Here is a 13,222-nt window from a genome sequence, read left to right as displayed (position 1 = left end):
TCTTATTATTTTATGTTTCAAACATACTTTCAATGAATGTTGGTCAGAGGCTGTGTAATATATAGATTGATTGAAGGTTTGTGCTCGTGTCATTGTGTATGTGGATAGATGTGAAACTGATATGTGATGTTGTACATTTGATATACTTGTACACAGTGGATGTTTGTCAATTGTATTGTATTATTGTATGATAAACATGTGACATGAAGGTTGGTGTTTGTCTTGATTCATGTAAGAAAGGTCCGGTAAAGATCCTAGAATTGATCTTCAGTAACCAATGCTTGTCGTAAGAGGCAACTAACTGGATTGGGTGGTCACACTCGATGCGCGTGCTGTTGATCACTGGATTGTCTGGTTGACACATATCATCATATCCATCGTATTGCTTAGATCGATGCTCATGCTGTTGATCACTGGATTGTCTTTCCCCAGACTTGATTATTTACAGACCGCTGCCATATAGCTGGAATATTGCTGAGTGGGTGTTATGTTAATTGTGTTGCTTATACAACTTGGCCTCCCAACTTAAAAATGATTGTGTATTTGGGAGGAATATCATAAAACATGAACTTGTCCATATACTTACTAGAACTGAAGTTTGATCAGAAAGAAGATGGAAGGATATGTACGAACTGTGTCGATAAAACTATGGTGGACTTGAAAGCATTATAATTTTATAAGATGAAGGGTTACAATGGGGTTGAATGTATGACATGAGTACATGTACACGATTCCACAGGGCTGCTTTTCTATCTGTTTTCAAATTTATCGCTGACTATGACAGAGATACCAGTTTGAAAATGAGATTTTGTGCAGATTGTGATGTTAACTTGTTGATAAGTCATTATTTGAAGATGCCTTCATTGTCCTTCATTGATCACACACGCACACACGCACACACGCACACACATAACCCTGTCCCATACAGTGAACTTTACATGGAGTTTTCACATCTTATCCACTCTCATATTTATTGAAAACTGTGTGTAACGGGAGCTATTGTCTGTTTGCATTGAAAACGTACCAGTGAATTTCACTTTAAACAAAAAATGTAAATGGAATAAAGTGAAATAAAGATTGCGAATCCCCATAATTCTACCTTGCCAATTGAAAATTTAAATCTTAGATTTATCTTCAACTTAGGAAAAAAGTTGTTTAACAAACGATCATAGTTTCAAATCGCTTATATTGGTTTGTATTACAAGGGGGTAAGCGCAGTAGTTGGAACAGTGAAACAAATGCACATTCGGTACGTGATGAGCGTTAACTTAGACCAACCCTCCTTGTTCTCGGTGTTTCATTTAATGTGCATATCCCCTTGTAATACAAACCAATAATACCGATTTGAAACTATGATCGTTTTATCCTAAGTTGAATAAAATTCTGAGATTTAAATTTTCAAATGGCAAGGTAAAATTAAGAGAATTTGCAATCTTAATTTCACTTTATTTGATTTACTTTTTTGTTTAAAGTGAAATTCATCGGTACGTTTTCACCGCAAACAGACTATAGCGTTAGGCAAGCTATCTCTGCAGACTTCTGATACCATCTCTGATTTCATAGATCTCTTCCTACAATATCAAGCTATCAATTCTTTATTCGCAGAGTGTATGTAGGCCATCGGCCCATAATACAAATATTAAATATTTGCAGCCATATATGATTGGCGGTGCTTTACAGCATAATAAACAAACATTGCTATATTTCTGATGACAAAGGTATTGTTGGAGGTCATTAATATATTGCAATTTGACAAAGAAGGGTATGTGTAAAACTTGGCAGGAATATATATAGTGCGCAAAGAACTGTATGCAGTACACACTAAAGGGAAATGATACTCGTTTTCTATATATCCATTGTCGCACATGTTACATAACCTGTGATGTCTGGGCTTATGTGTGTATCTACCTGTCTCAATATTTAATTGATGGGAACCACAGCGAAACTGTGCGAGTGCAATTCGAAATTTTACTTACGTTAATAACACTTAGATATGGTTCCATAGATAGATTACACTTGAAAAGAGAATATGAATAAGTTTTAGAACTTGATGATAACGAGTTATGCCATTCTTGATGGGATATATGCTATGCCCTGATCATAAATTCAGACAGGAAGGAATTTAAGCTACTAATATACTGTCTTTCCCATATATATCCAAATCCCATATTGTAAAGTAATAACTTAAGCTTTGATACCCAATTTGTTTGGCCATGGCTAGCATCTAACAATAATAAGTTATAGCACTTTCTGGGCAGACGAGATACTGGCATATTCAACAATTTATACCAATATTTAATACAACGTTTGTAAGCATAAACATAGACAGGGTATCTGCCACACTCACCCCGAACGATGTGATTAGGGGTTGATATTTTGACACAAAGCAGATATTTACAAGCCAGAGTTTGAACTTTCTCGATTGGTGAACTAATATCACAATCCAACCCCCAGACTTCAGCCCCATAAAGTAGGATTTGTAACACTTTTGAATAAAAAATCCTGAAGAAAATGTCACCGCGAATAGGTTTTAGCTTCGATAGTGACCTAATAATACTATAGAGGGCCTTTTTAGATTGTAGAATGGAATTATCAAAATGTTTATGCCATGACGAGCTTTGAGAAAGAAGAACACCCAAATACTTATACCCTGGGACACAATCTATTCTCATGCCACTCAAATACCACTTTTCATATTTAGAGAGCTTACCTCCATTTCTAAAGACAACAATTTTGGATTTATCTAGATTAACGGAAAGGTCATACTCGATGCAATACTTTTCCAAAACATTGATACGCTTTTGTAGGCCACAGATAGTATCGGAGAGGAGTGCTACATCGTTAGCGAACAACAAGAGAAATACTTGTGTTAGTTCTGGATGCATCTGTATACCAGGATAACAAGATGACTCAATTTCATTAGCCAATTCATCTATAAAAATAGAAAATAGAAAGGGGCTTAAGACACACCCTTGACGCACTCCAATATTACACTGGAACATTTCGGAAAACATATTATTTGATTTAACGCAAGATTTGACACAATCATAGTTGGATCGGACACAATTCCACATTTTGGTAGACACGCCCTTCTCATTTAATACAGACCATAATTTTGCCCTATTCACCAAATCAAACGCTTTTGAAAAATCTACAAAAAAGCATATAATTTCGCTTTCTTAGATAGAATTCTGTTAATAATAGTTTGTAAAATGAAAATGTTGTCTATAGTCGAGTAACCAGCTCTGAACCCTGCCTGCGACTCGGAGATCTTGCAATAAGCATCAGTCCAAAACCTGAGCCTATTATTAATAACTGACACATATAGTTTACTAAAGACACTGAGAACTGTAATCCCTCTGTAATTGGACACCTTATTGACATCACCCTTTTTATGAACAGGAACTATTATACTCATTGACCACTGAGCTGGGAATATACCTTTATCAAAAAGCATATTGAATAAAATAGTAAGATATGGAATAATAACATCCGAAGAGTGCTTAAAGAATTCAGCAATAAGCTTATCATCCCCCGCTGATTTAGAACACTTGAGTGCATCTATTCCCACCATAATCTCATCAGCCGAGATTGGCGAGTCAAGAATAGCACTGGTATTACTATCAGTAAACTTAGACTCATAATTATTGGCCACACTATCGCTAACTGACGATCTACCAGGTGTCATATACATGCTGCAAAAATAGTCATGCCACTCCTGTAATGAAATACTGGGGGGAACTGGAACTGTGGATGAAAAACGTTTTAATAACTTCCAAAATGCCTTACTATTATATAAATTATCTCTCAAAGCTACAGACATTTTATCTTGGTAAGCTCGCTTCTTATCCCTCGTAACAGAAGACAGAAGCATGTGCAACCCCACACGCCCGCGGGAAAAGCGTACAATATCAGGCATGTGCCAGCCCACACGTCCGCGGGAAAAGCGTTTCAGCTCAAAGTCAGTCTCATTCACTTGAAACGTTTTTTGAACAAAGAAACTAAATAACGCTTGTACTGTCATGGTTGTTTGTATTAAAATTTAAAACATATCTGAATATCGATATTATGCACGTTGCAAAACAAGTTACCAGTAGAGTGAATTGTCGTAAGTGATTTTACGATTTGTTCCCTTTGATACAAGACACATCACAGATAGCAATAATTCAAATAGTTCAGAAATTTAACACAAAGCTCGGGATTTCATCGAAAAGGGACACCATCAAAATGCTTTAGGATAAGACTTGGGGTATACTGTAAGATATGCCCAAGATGAGAAGGTCCGTGAGTCGATGTATAAAAAGATTTGAAAGATGACACTTGTTGTTTCCCTGCCTGGTGCTGGGGGGATTAAACAAGGAATGGTCGGCTCGGAGTCAGTATACCTTTGGAAAATGAGGCGCCCTCAAACTGTATGTGGCAATATTTCATTACCTGTTTTGCGTAACTGCTCGCTTGAGTATAACTGATTGATGGCATCATGCATGTGCAATGTCCATCTGAATGTTTTTTGTCGTTTGTTTCAGCAGTAATAATAGTACTTGGAGTCAAGTTTTCCTATCACAATCGATAGAACATTTTCATTCGGATCAGTAATATCCGAGCCCAACACTCAGTAGGCACACTGAATATGACACCTTCAAACCAGACACATATCAATTCATATAACACAATTAACGCCAGACAATCATTAAATTTCGCTTCATCACACATGTGTAAATTTCTAGAATGAATACTGAATAATTTATATTTTTAAACGAACAAAACCCATTCAATCGAGTTAAAATGTGTACACTCTGTGATAAATTCATGCACAATATACAGGATCTTACACACTGTTTACAATTTGTGTAACTACAGAAACGTAAAATTCGAAAGTTAGTGACAGAATTTTTAAGTTAGAAATTATTTAATCAAAATAAAAGCGTACATAAGTCATCCGTAGCTAAATGCAGGTTGATTCTATTTCTGACTGTATCATGAACATAATTCTTATGAATCATATCAACATACAACAGCATCAGCAACGCTCTAACCACTAAGCTACCCCACAGCCCTTCTTGTGATAAGTCTTGTAGAATGTGTTTTGTCACATTCAGTCGTTATGCTTAGATCGAAATATGAAATAGCTAATCAAAGGAGAGACTTAGCTGTTTCATAAATATTAAACAATATCTGATTATCGGTGTACATGAAGTTTCGTTAAACGTGTTGGTCAAATTACCCTGTTTTGACCTTATGACATTCTGATTCTTATATTATACAAAGAAAGAAACAAGTAATAGAGCACCTTGGTGCCTACTTCTTCCCCAAATGTCTTACCTCTAAAATTTTACAAAGGTGATATGTTATCAGTGAGGTGTTCCAGCATTCCTCATTGAAATTCAGATAACAATTGTTGATCTTAGATTGTACATAGTCAAACAAATCCTATGAAATTTTAAGACTCTACGCGGTATTAATTGCACTTTTCCCAATTATTATTACTTGAATATGAAGAGAGACCCTCCATAAATGTACTAAAGATTATGGTTAATCATGTATACAGGATTGTGATGTTTAAAATTTGCTCCTTCGCCCCACTGATGCCACAAAATGTCGCCTATTCCAAATGCGACGATTTACTGGTTCCTTGTTGGGGATTCGGATGACGTTGTAAACTTCAATCCGTTTCATCCCGGACGTGGCAAAATTGTGAGTTCTGAGAGAGTGAGTGAGTGAGTGAGTTAAAATTTAACGTCACCTCGGCAATATTTCAGACATATAGTGACGAGAAAGGTTCTGCATACACCATAAATATAAGTTATTAAATAATCAGTCATCGAAGGACTGTAAAATAACTAGAGTATCACAGATGATGTCTAAAACCAGCATGTAGATGTAAAACTATTTTATTTACGATGACAATACAATGTGTAAACAGGCTATAGGTCGCCAACAACTGAAGGTAGATCACCATACTAGGGACCATGGGGACTTACAGTGCCTTTGCCACCTGCATGGACCCTAGTTTGGTTTACACCATCCCTTCAGCCGCTGGCCATTGTAGGAACATTTAACCATAATTCAGGGGATACTAGTGGCCAGGGTAGCACCTTGTTCTGATTATTATGTGTTCCTGCTTCTGGTAAGACGAGACTAACGGGATCGGGTTGTCAGGCTCGCTGAATGTTGTCGTATGCCAATTGCGTAGATCGATGCGCATGCTGTTGGTCACTGGATAGTCTAGTCCAGACTCGATCATATACACACTGTCGCCATATAGCTGGAATATTACAAGCAAACAAACAAACAACAACAACAATGCTAAGAACAAGACACCAAGATGTAGATGTCCTAATAACTGTTTGATTGGTATTCTAAAAGTTAGTGAGGAAATATGAAATCGGGTTCAGTTGTGTGGTGTATTGAACTGAGGAGCTAAGGAAATTTTGTCTTTATGTTGATTCACCTTAAATTTGATTTACAACTGACAATATCTTGGGTCGGCGATAAACTGTTTGACCCTTTATCACCACTCAAAGAGCAAATCTACATGATTTAATTTTTATGAATATACTTTGAAAAAACTTTCAAAAGGAAATAAAAACGTTATACATGATACGCATCTGCTGATGGGAATCTTGGACAACTTATCTTTGATAATCATTAAATTTGCTCTTTTTCACGACAAATTTCAAACATGGCACTCGTGTTGTTGCATTTCAATTTCTCAACCCAGTCTTCATTGAATCAATCTATGTTTGTACGAAATACTCACAGGTACTTTTTACAATTTGTGCATGAATGAGTGATGGTTAAAAAGATATAACAGTTTAGCAATATTTTTTTCAGTTGTCAGTTACAAGAAATCAAACTCGGTGTATCTTGTTTCCCTCACTTTGTTTTCAAAACAACGGCACGTACATTCATAATGCAACGCTGCTGCTGATGATGATGATGATGGAGTGAATTGACAATGCTCAAAGCACCACGATTGAATAATACATGAACAACAAACGCAGCTGACTGATTTTTTAACAATAATCAACAGAGCAGAAGCTCTACTTTACTTTTGCACAGCCATCTGTCACTCTGGCTTAATGTGGAACTGATATTTCACAACTAGATACATATCATGTGTTTTCTCTGTAACTCTCCTAGTATGATTAGCAACGTGTGATCACACCGAAACTGTAATTGCGAAACACAAATTACTTAGTAAAACACTCCATTAAACAACATTTTCCATCTCTTTGGACAATAACCATAGTGTATTTTATATTACACATTTACATGAAGGTGTTTAGTATATATGCACGTCAACTTCACATCTTCGGCCAACAAACTCTGGGCACAGCCACGCAGAATAAGGTAATTTGTGTTGTAAACATGCTCGTATTTCGATATCAAAATATGCATGCAAAGAACCGAAGACTTCATTGAACTATGTTGTCCTAACTGGCTTGACTTTAAATTCAGTTTCGATGTCGGTAACAGTTTATAGAACGGATGGTAGTGGCAGCCGTGGTTGTCTATGGTGCAGTTAGAATTGCATGAAACATGTTGTCCATTTGTATAATTATTTTAGAGGCAGCTTCCAAGAAGCCCTAGAGATTAAAAGCATGCATAACTTCACATTTTCGGAAATTCGAAATTGTTGGTTACATTTTGTTTCTAACTTCGACCAACGTTTCGCCTGACGTATGTCTTCAAGTCTTCACGCAGAAAGAACGTCTACTGAAGTAATATATCTGATTTCAATGAGATTGACAACTGTTAATTATTTCGGAGAATCAAAATTGAAAACGTTCCAAACAGGCGTAGTGGTAGATATTGAAAGCATATACGTACATGCATTAAATGAGGACAGAAAAATGAAACAAATTGTGTTACAGATCTGCTGCACTCCTTGGTCAATAGTAAACATGTCAATAAAGATAGAGACTTTGCAAATATTGCTGTCATTATTGATGTGATGCAATATTCTGCATAAATATTGAGACCTCATAGCAAAACACTGAAATGAAAAAGGACAAGATCGTCAATTCTAGAGGACTGTATAGAATACAGTGTGCATTTTGACAGAACACAAGAGCATGTGTATGGTAAGAAATCAGAATATTGCAAAATAGTGTCGTATATAAATGTGAAAACAAATCCTGAATCCTGTTAGTAGACCACTATAGGGAGGTGGATACACAGTATAGGCCGGACATTTCCTTTCACCTCTTTACTTATTCATCATTTTTAACCACTTTATAGAAACGATGAACGAAACAAACAACATATTAGATCAAAGAAAGGTTATCGGTGTATAGTCTCAGGCAATATATGCTAATCAAACGAACTTTAGGAGCACTCCATATTACAATAGTTACAATATTTCATGCTATGACATAATAATATGTCAGTTTCTGCAATTCTTTAACTTCCTTTCAGTAGTATATACCAATTGATTCACACCCAAATATATGATAATTCGTCACTGCGGTGTTTGTTTGCACGTTTTGCTCATGACATTTATCCTTTAATATATTCTATGAAATTGCAATCTGAACAAATAGCCATTTTCAATTTCTGTTCGGTAAACCATTTCGGAGCCATGCCATTTTAAACAGATTTTGCGTAAAATTCTCGCCGCTGGTCTTGTTTAAAAAGTCTGGTGATTTCAGCTATATCAGAGTCCACCATTCAGCGCTTGGAAATAACGAGACTGCCACGATGCTCTTGTTCGTCTTCGGTCTCGTCACCTTGTCGGTTCTCGGAGCTAACTGTGATAGAGATGCTCTACTATACAGGGTGGACATCTCTCTGCCACCCAAGGAAGGAAGGGACGAAGCTTCAGACATATTGTTCATTAAGGACACTGTGAATGGTCTAACTGACATCGGTGTTCTGTTCTCCTTTAAGGTTTGTGGAATTGTTTCAACTAGTTGTTCCCTCATGCATTTCTAAAATGTACAATTGACCCCTTGATGGGATAACAAAGTATTAAAGCATGGCTCAAGTACGCGTCCAGGAACCCCTGAAGATCCGGGTTAGAATTGGTCTTGGTGGTCAGACTCGCTGACTTGCTTGACACATGCCATCGTATGCCAATTACGTAGATCGATGCTCATGATGTTGATCACTGGACTGTCTGGTCCAGACTCTATTATTCCCAGACCGCCGTCATATGGCTGGAATATTGCTTAGTGCGGTTTTAAGCAAACAAACCAATGCTACCAGGTCTTCTTGATAATATTAGACTTCATGTCCTTTACATCCTAACATTGACATTCAACATAAATCCCGATATGAAGAGAGGGATCTTTGCTTTGTATATTAGCACAGACCCTTAAGATTTGTTGCTTACCTGCGATATCACGATACACAAGTACATAAAGCTCATGATTTGTTCAATATCAATACATACTAATTATTTGTTTTTGGTTTGAAAGGAGCTCGGGAACCCAAGGGTAGTTCTTGGTAAGTCAAGTGATAAACACTTTGTACGTAGCTTTGCTCTTTTATGTATATATAACGCCTATATGTTTGTTGCATAAAACTTCATAAAATCCCAGAATTTAGAAATTCGTATTTAGTGTAAAGATGTGTTTGTGATGCATTAGTTATTGATAAGGCCCATGGTCCCTAGTTTGGTGATCTACCTTCTGGTGTTGGCGATCTATAGCTTGTTTTTATATTGTATTGTCCAAATACTGCTATCAGTTTTAACTCTCCATACTAGTTTTAGTTGTAATTGTGATATTTTAGTTGTTTTACTGTCCTTCGTCGGCAGGTTTTTTATTATATACATATATTTCATTTCAATATCAAATGTTCTCGTCACAATATGGCTGAAATATTGCCGATGTGACGTTAAATATTAACTCACTCACTCACTATTGATAAGGACACGGTGGTGACACGGTCATATTTGGATTGTTATCATAGTATTACACTTTACATGAAAGCAATATGTTGATCAGATTCTTCATATCCGAAAGGATTCCGGAGGGACACGAAGATATTAATTTCAAATTTTCAAATGACGATTAGTGGATGTTTGTTTTCTTTCACTTGAAGATCTGCATGTAGATATATCTAACTCATCAAACAATTTGTGTTGCCGCGGCTTTCGGTGTTTGTTTTCTGTCACTTGAAGATCTGCATGTAGATATATCTAACTCATCAAACAACTTGTGCTGCCGCGGCTTTCAGTGTTTGTTTTCTGTCATTCAAAACGTGATGTTGGTGGACATTGAAAGAGTAAATACATTGAACACACCAACCAGTTTCCTCAAGACTTCTAACCTGTTGTACCTTTCATAACGTACCTTTTGTACAATTTCCAGTGCTTAACGTTGAGAAAGCCTGCAGTTGGAACCAGTTGACACAATATCTGTCAAGCAGTGGATATGAGTACAGCTCTCAGACCCTCTACCACTGTAGCGACTACGCTGAGGAACTCGGGGTCGACATTCCGAAGGACATGTGGTCAACTTCTTTTGGGGACGAGGATCTTATGATTGACCAGAAAACATTTCCTCTTGACGGTGTGTCTAGTTTTAACTCAAAAAGATGTAAGAAACTGGTACGGAGATGTAGGAGTCAATAAATCTAAGAAACATTGCATTCACATGTAAATGCATTTGTACTATGACAGCTGTTAGTTGGTAACACTTCAGAGTCACACCTCATTGTTTGTTCAGCTGTTGACCACTAGTATCTAGTATGGTTGATACCCATGAGCATAGACCAATCACATCATGTATTATATATTAATCATCATCCCCTTTTTAGATTTATCCACAGTTGAGTACAACCTCAAGATGAGGTGGACATTCGAGAAGGACATTGACATCCTCAAATCTGGTCAGAAGGGGGCGTGTTTCAAAACTCTGGCACAATACCCTGCTCAGGTAACCCTCTTTACACGGCTCGTTGTGTTGTGTAGATGACTTTGATATATTTGTTGGAAGCATTCAGATCTAGATAGGGGACAGCCTAACGATATGTCCTCCCGATTGCTGCATGAAAATTACGCATATACGTCTTCAAAACCGGAATATATCAATGTATATTTGGGACTAAATGTTTCTTGTGCAATTTGTGATATTTGATCACTGAATATTGACAATGCACTCTTGATTTCAGCTGATGTATTTTGCTCCACTCAAACCATCTAGCGTTGAAGCGATAGAAGAACTTCTGCATGCTCCTGGGAACTTTGAATCTGAAATCACCCAAATCCAAAACTTGGAATATTACACTGGACAGTGTAATTGAAACTGTGGGGCATCCCAAGCATCGATGGTATTAGCTCACTAAAATACCGGACGTAGACTGACTTCCTCCTTGACAGATTCTGAAAGTGCAATACGAGTGCTCTGTTAATCATGTATGTAATTTCTTGACTTCAATAAAGAAGACTACAGCATCTGTCCCTTAATTTATCATTTGTGATATTGCATATACATGTATGTGTTTTACATATGTAGTCACATTTTACAATATATAACTATATATTACACAGTGCAAACAAACAATAATCATAAACGATACACAGCGTCACACAGTCTGTGAGGATATCCGTGTCTGTAAGAAGATGGAGAGTCCCTGAATTGTAATAGTTACAAAATGTCATTGGTACTATTCAGTGTTGTTAACGCACAAGTGAGAAGTTGCACTGATTACTTACCTGCCCCACTACCTGGGTCATAATGTCTGAAACACACACACAGCATTACAAGTCCAGAATGCAGGTGGTAAAACAAACATTTTAATCAGTGATGTTTTCTTCTTGGCATCAATGTAAATGCTGGTCGCAGATTTAACTGCGAGAGCTATTCTCGCTCAGAGCTGTCGGAACTGAATATTTGCATTTTCGGAAGTGTAGCCACGTACTAACATCATTGTACAACTGGGAAATTAACAGAAACATTCAGTGAGACATGAGTTTTGACTTGGAGAAATGAGCTGAAACTGCATACGGAGATCCCAGTAGACCTGTTGTTCTTGCTTCCCTTACGTTGTTTCACTAGCAAAGACCATTTTGTTTCAAGGGCATGAAACTTAAATGTCAATAATTCCAATGTTTTGTGTACTTAGTAATAAACATCGTTTCAAACGTATTCTTTTAACACCAGACAATGAGTGGGTGAGTTTAGTTTTACGCCACACTCAGCAATATTCCAGATATATGGCGGTCTGCAAATAATCGAGTCTGGACGCGACAATCCAGTTATCAACAGCATGAGGATCGATAACACCAGACAAAACATACACGGGACATATCTGTTTAGTTCGTTGAGATGACTTAGATTTTGACATTAGACGTATTTATTACCATTCTGTTGTTGTGTTTCTGGCAGGTATAGTCTAGATTCATCCACGGTTACATATTGGTCTGAAAAATAAGCTGTGCCTGCTTCAAATGATGAATATGGGGCGTTTGTGGTCAAGAGTAACAAGCTTTGGCACCCAGTGTTCTCAAACCTTGGTCACGCCCAGTCATTCCTGAGAATGTTCTCAACTCCCTCGTCAGAGTTGCCTGCTTTATTGGCTATGTACCATGCGACGAGTCGTTAATCAGCCATAGGGCAGCATTTTGTTGAATGTGTTTCACGTAGCCACCATGAACTGACGATGGATCCGTCGGGTTCAAATAATAAGAATACGAATACAAAATAAAAAGAAGACAAAGCTATCAGTAACTTCTATTCTGCTATATTTTGGCTGTTTATGCGTAGATATGGGAAAGCTGAAAGTCTTGAGAGAAGAAGAATCTTGAAAGAAACTATTTGGTCTATTATCTTTGATATTCGGCGGAATATACAGCACAAGTATTCTTTGTCAAAGTGTCAGAATCAGTAACACAGCTTGCATTTCAACTCGATGAAACGTTATGCTTTGTCTTATGATGTACGCACGGACACTAGACTGTCTAGACTGTCTATGGTGCAATTAGAATTGCATGCAAAACATTGTCGATCTGTACAGTTATTATAGATGTAGTAATGTCAGTTTCTAAGTAGCTTCAACGATTTGAAAGGACAGCATCAAATTTTCTCTCACATGGGCTTCATGTGAAACTGATATCTTACGACTGTAATCCTTTCTGTTGCTATCCTTGTACGATTAGCAACGTGTGATCGCACCGAAACTATAATTCAGAAACTCAAAATATTTAGTAAAACACTCTCATTATACATCATTTTCCATCTCTTGCACAAAAACCATAGTGTATATTAAATAC

The 13,222-nt window shown here is 37.1% G+C and overlaps 1 protein-coding gene and 1 long non-coding RNA gene across 2 annotated transcripts; both read left to right on the top strand.

The window, feature by feature from the left end:
- Positions 1–8,857: 8,857 nt before the first annotated feature.
- On the top strand, positions 8,858–10,391 carry LOC124285099. The gene is made up of 3 exons (XR_006900729.1): positions 8,858–8,892; positions 9,423–9,450; positions 10,320–10,391. It is a non-coding gene; the product is annotated as an uncharacterized LOC124285099 (long non-coding RNA).
- A 65-nt stretch (positions 10,392–10,456) lies between these two features.
- On the top strand, positions 10,457–11,349 carry LOC124285069. The gene is made up of 3 exons (XM_046721213.1): positions 10,457–10,520; positions 10,768–10,886; positions 11,122–11,349. Exons 1-3 carry the CDS (start codon positions 10,457–10,459, stop codon positions 11,251–11,253), a joined length of 315 nt encoding a protein of 104 aa, XP_046577169.1. The 3' UTR covers positions 11,254–11,349.
- The last annotated feature ends 1,873 nt before the right edge of the window (positions 11,350–13,222 follow it).

The sequence above is a fragment of the Haliotis rubra genome, unplaced genomic scaffold (genome assembly GCF_003918875.1).
Source record: "Haliotis rubra isolate DU_JTF1 unplaced genomic scaffold, ASM391887v1 Scf351, whole genome shotgun sequence".
NCBI lineage: Eukaryota > Metazoa > Mollusca > Gastropoda > Lepetellida > Haliotidae > Haliotis > Haliotis rubra.
This window is presented reverse-complemented; position numbering and strand designations above follow the sequence as displayed.

Bases quoted from the DNA above. Each gene is read 5' to 3' on its own strand.
- LOC124285069 (XM_046721213.1), top strand. From the start codon at position 10,457: ATGTGGTCAACTTCTTTTGGGGACGAGGATCTTATGATTGACCAGAAA. The intron at 10,521-10,767 runs GTGTGTCTAGTT...TCCCCTTTTTAG, and splicing joins GAAAACATTTCCTCTTGACG to ATTTATCCACAGTTGAGTAC. The intron at 10,887-11,121 runs GTAACCCTCTTT...TCTTGATTTCAG, and splicing joins TGGCACAATACCCTGCTCAG to CTGATGTATTTTGCTCCACT.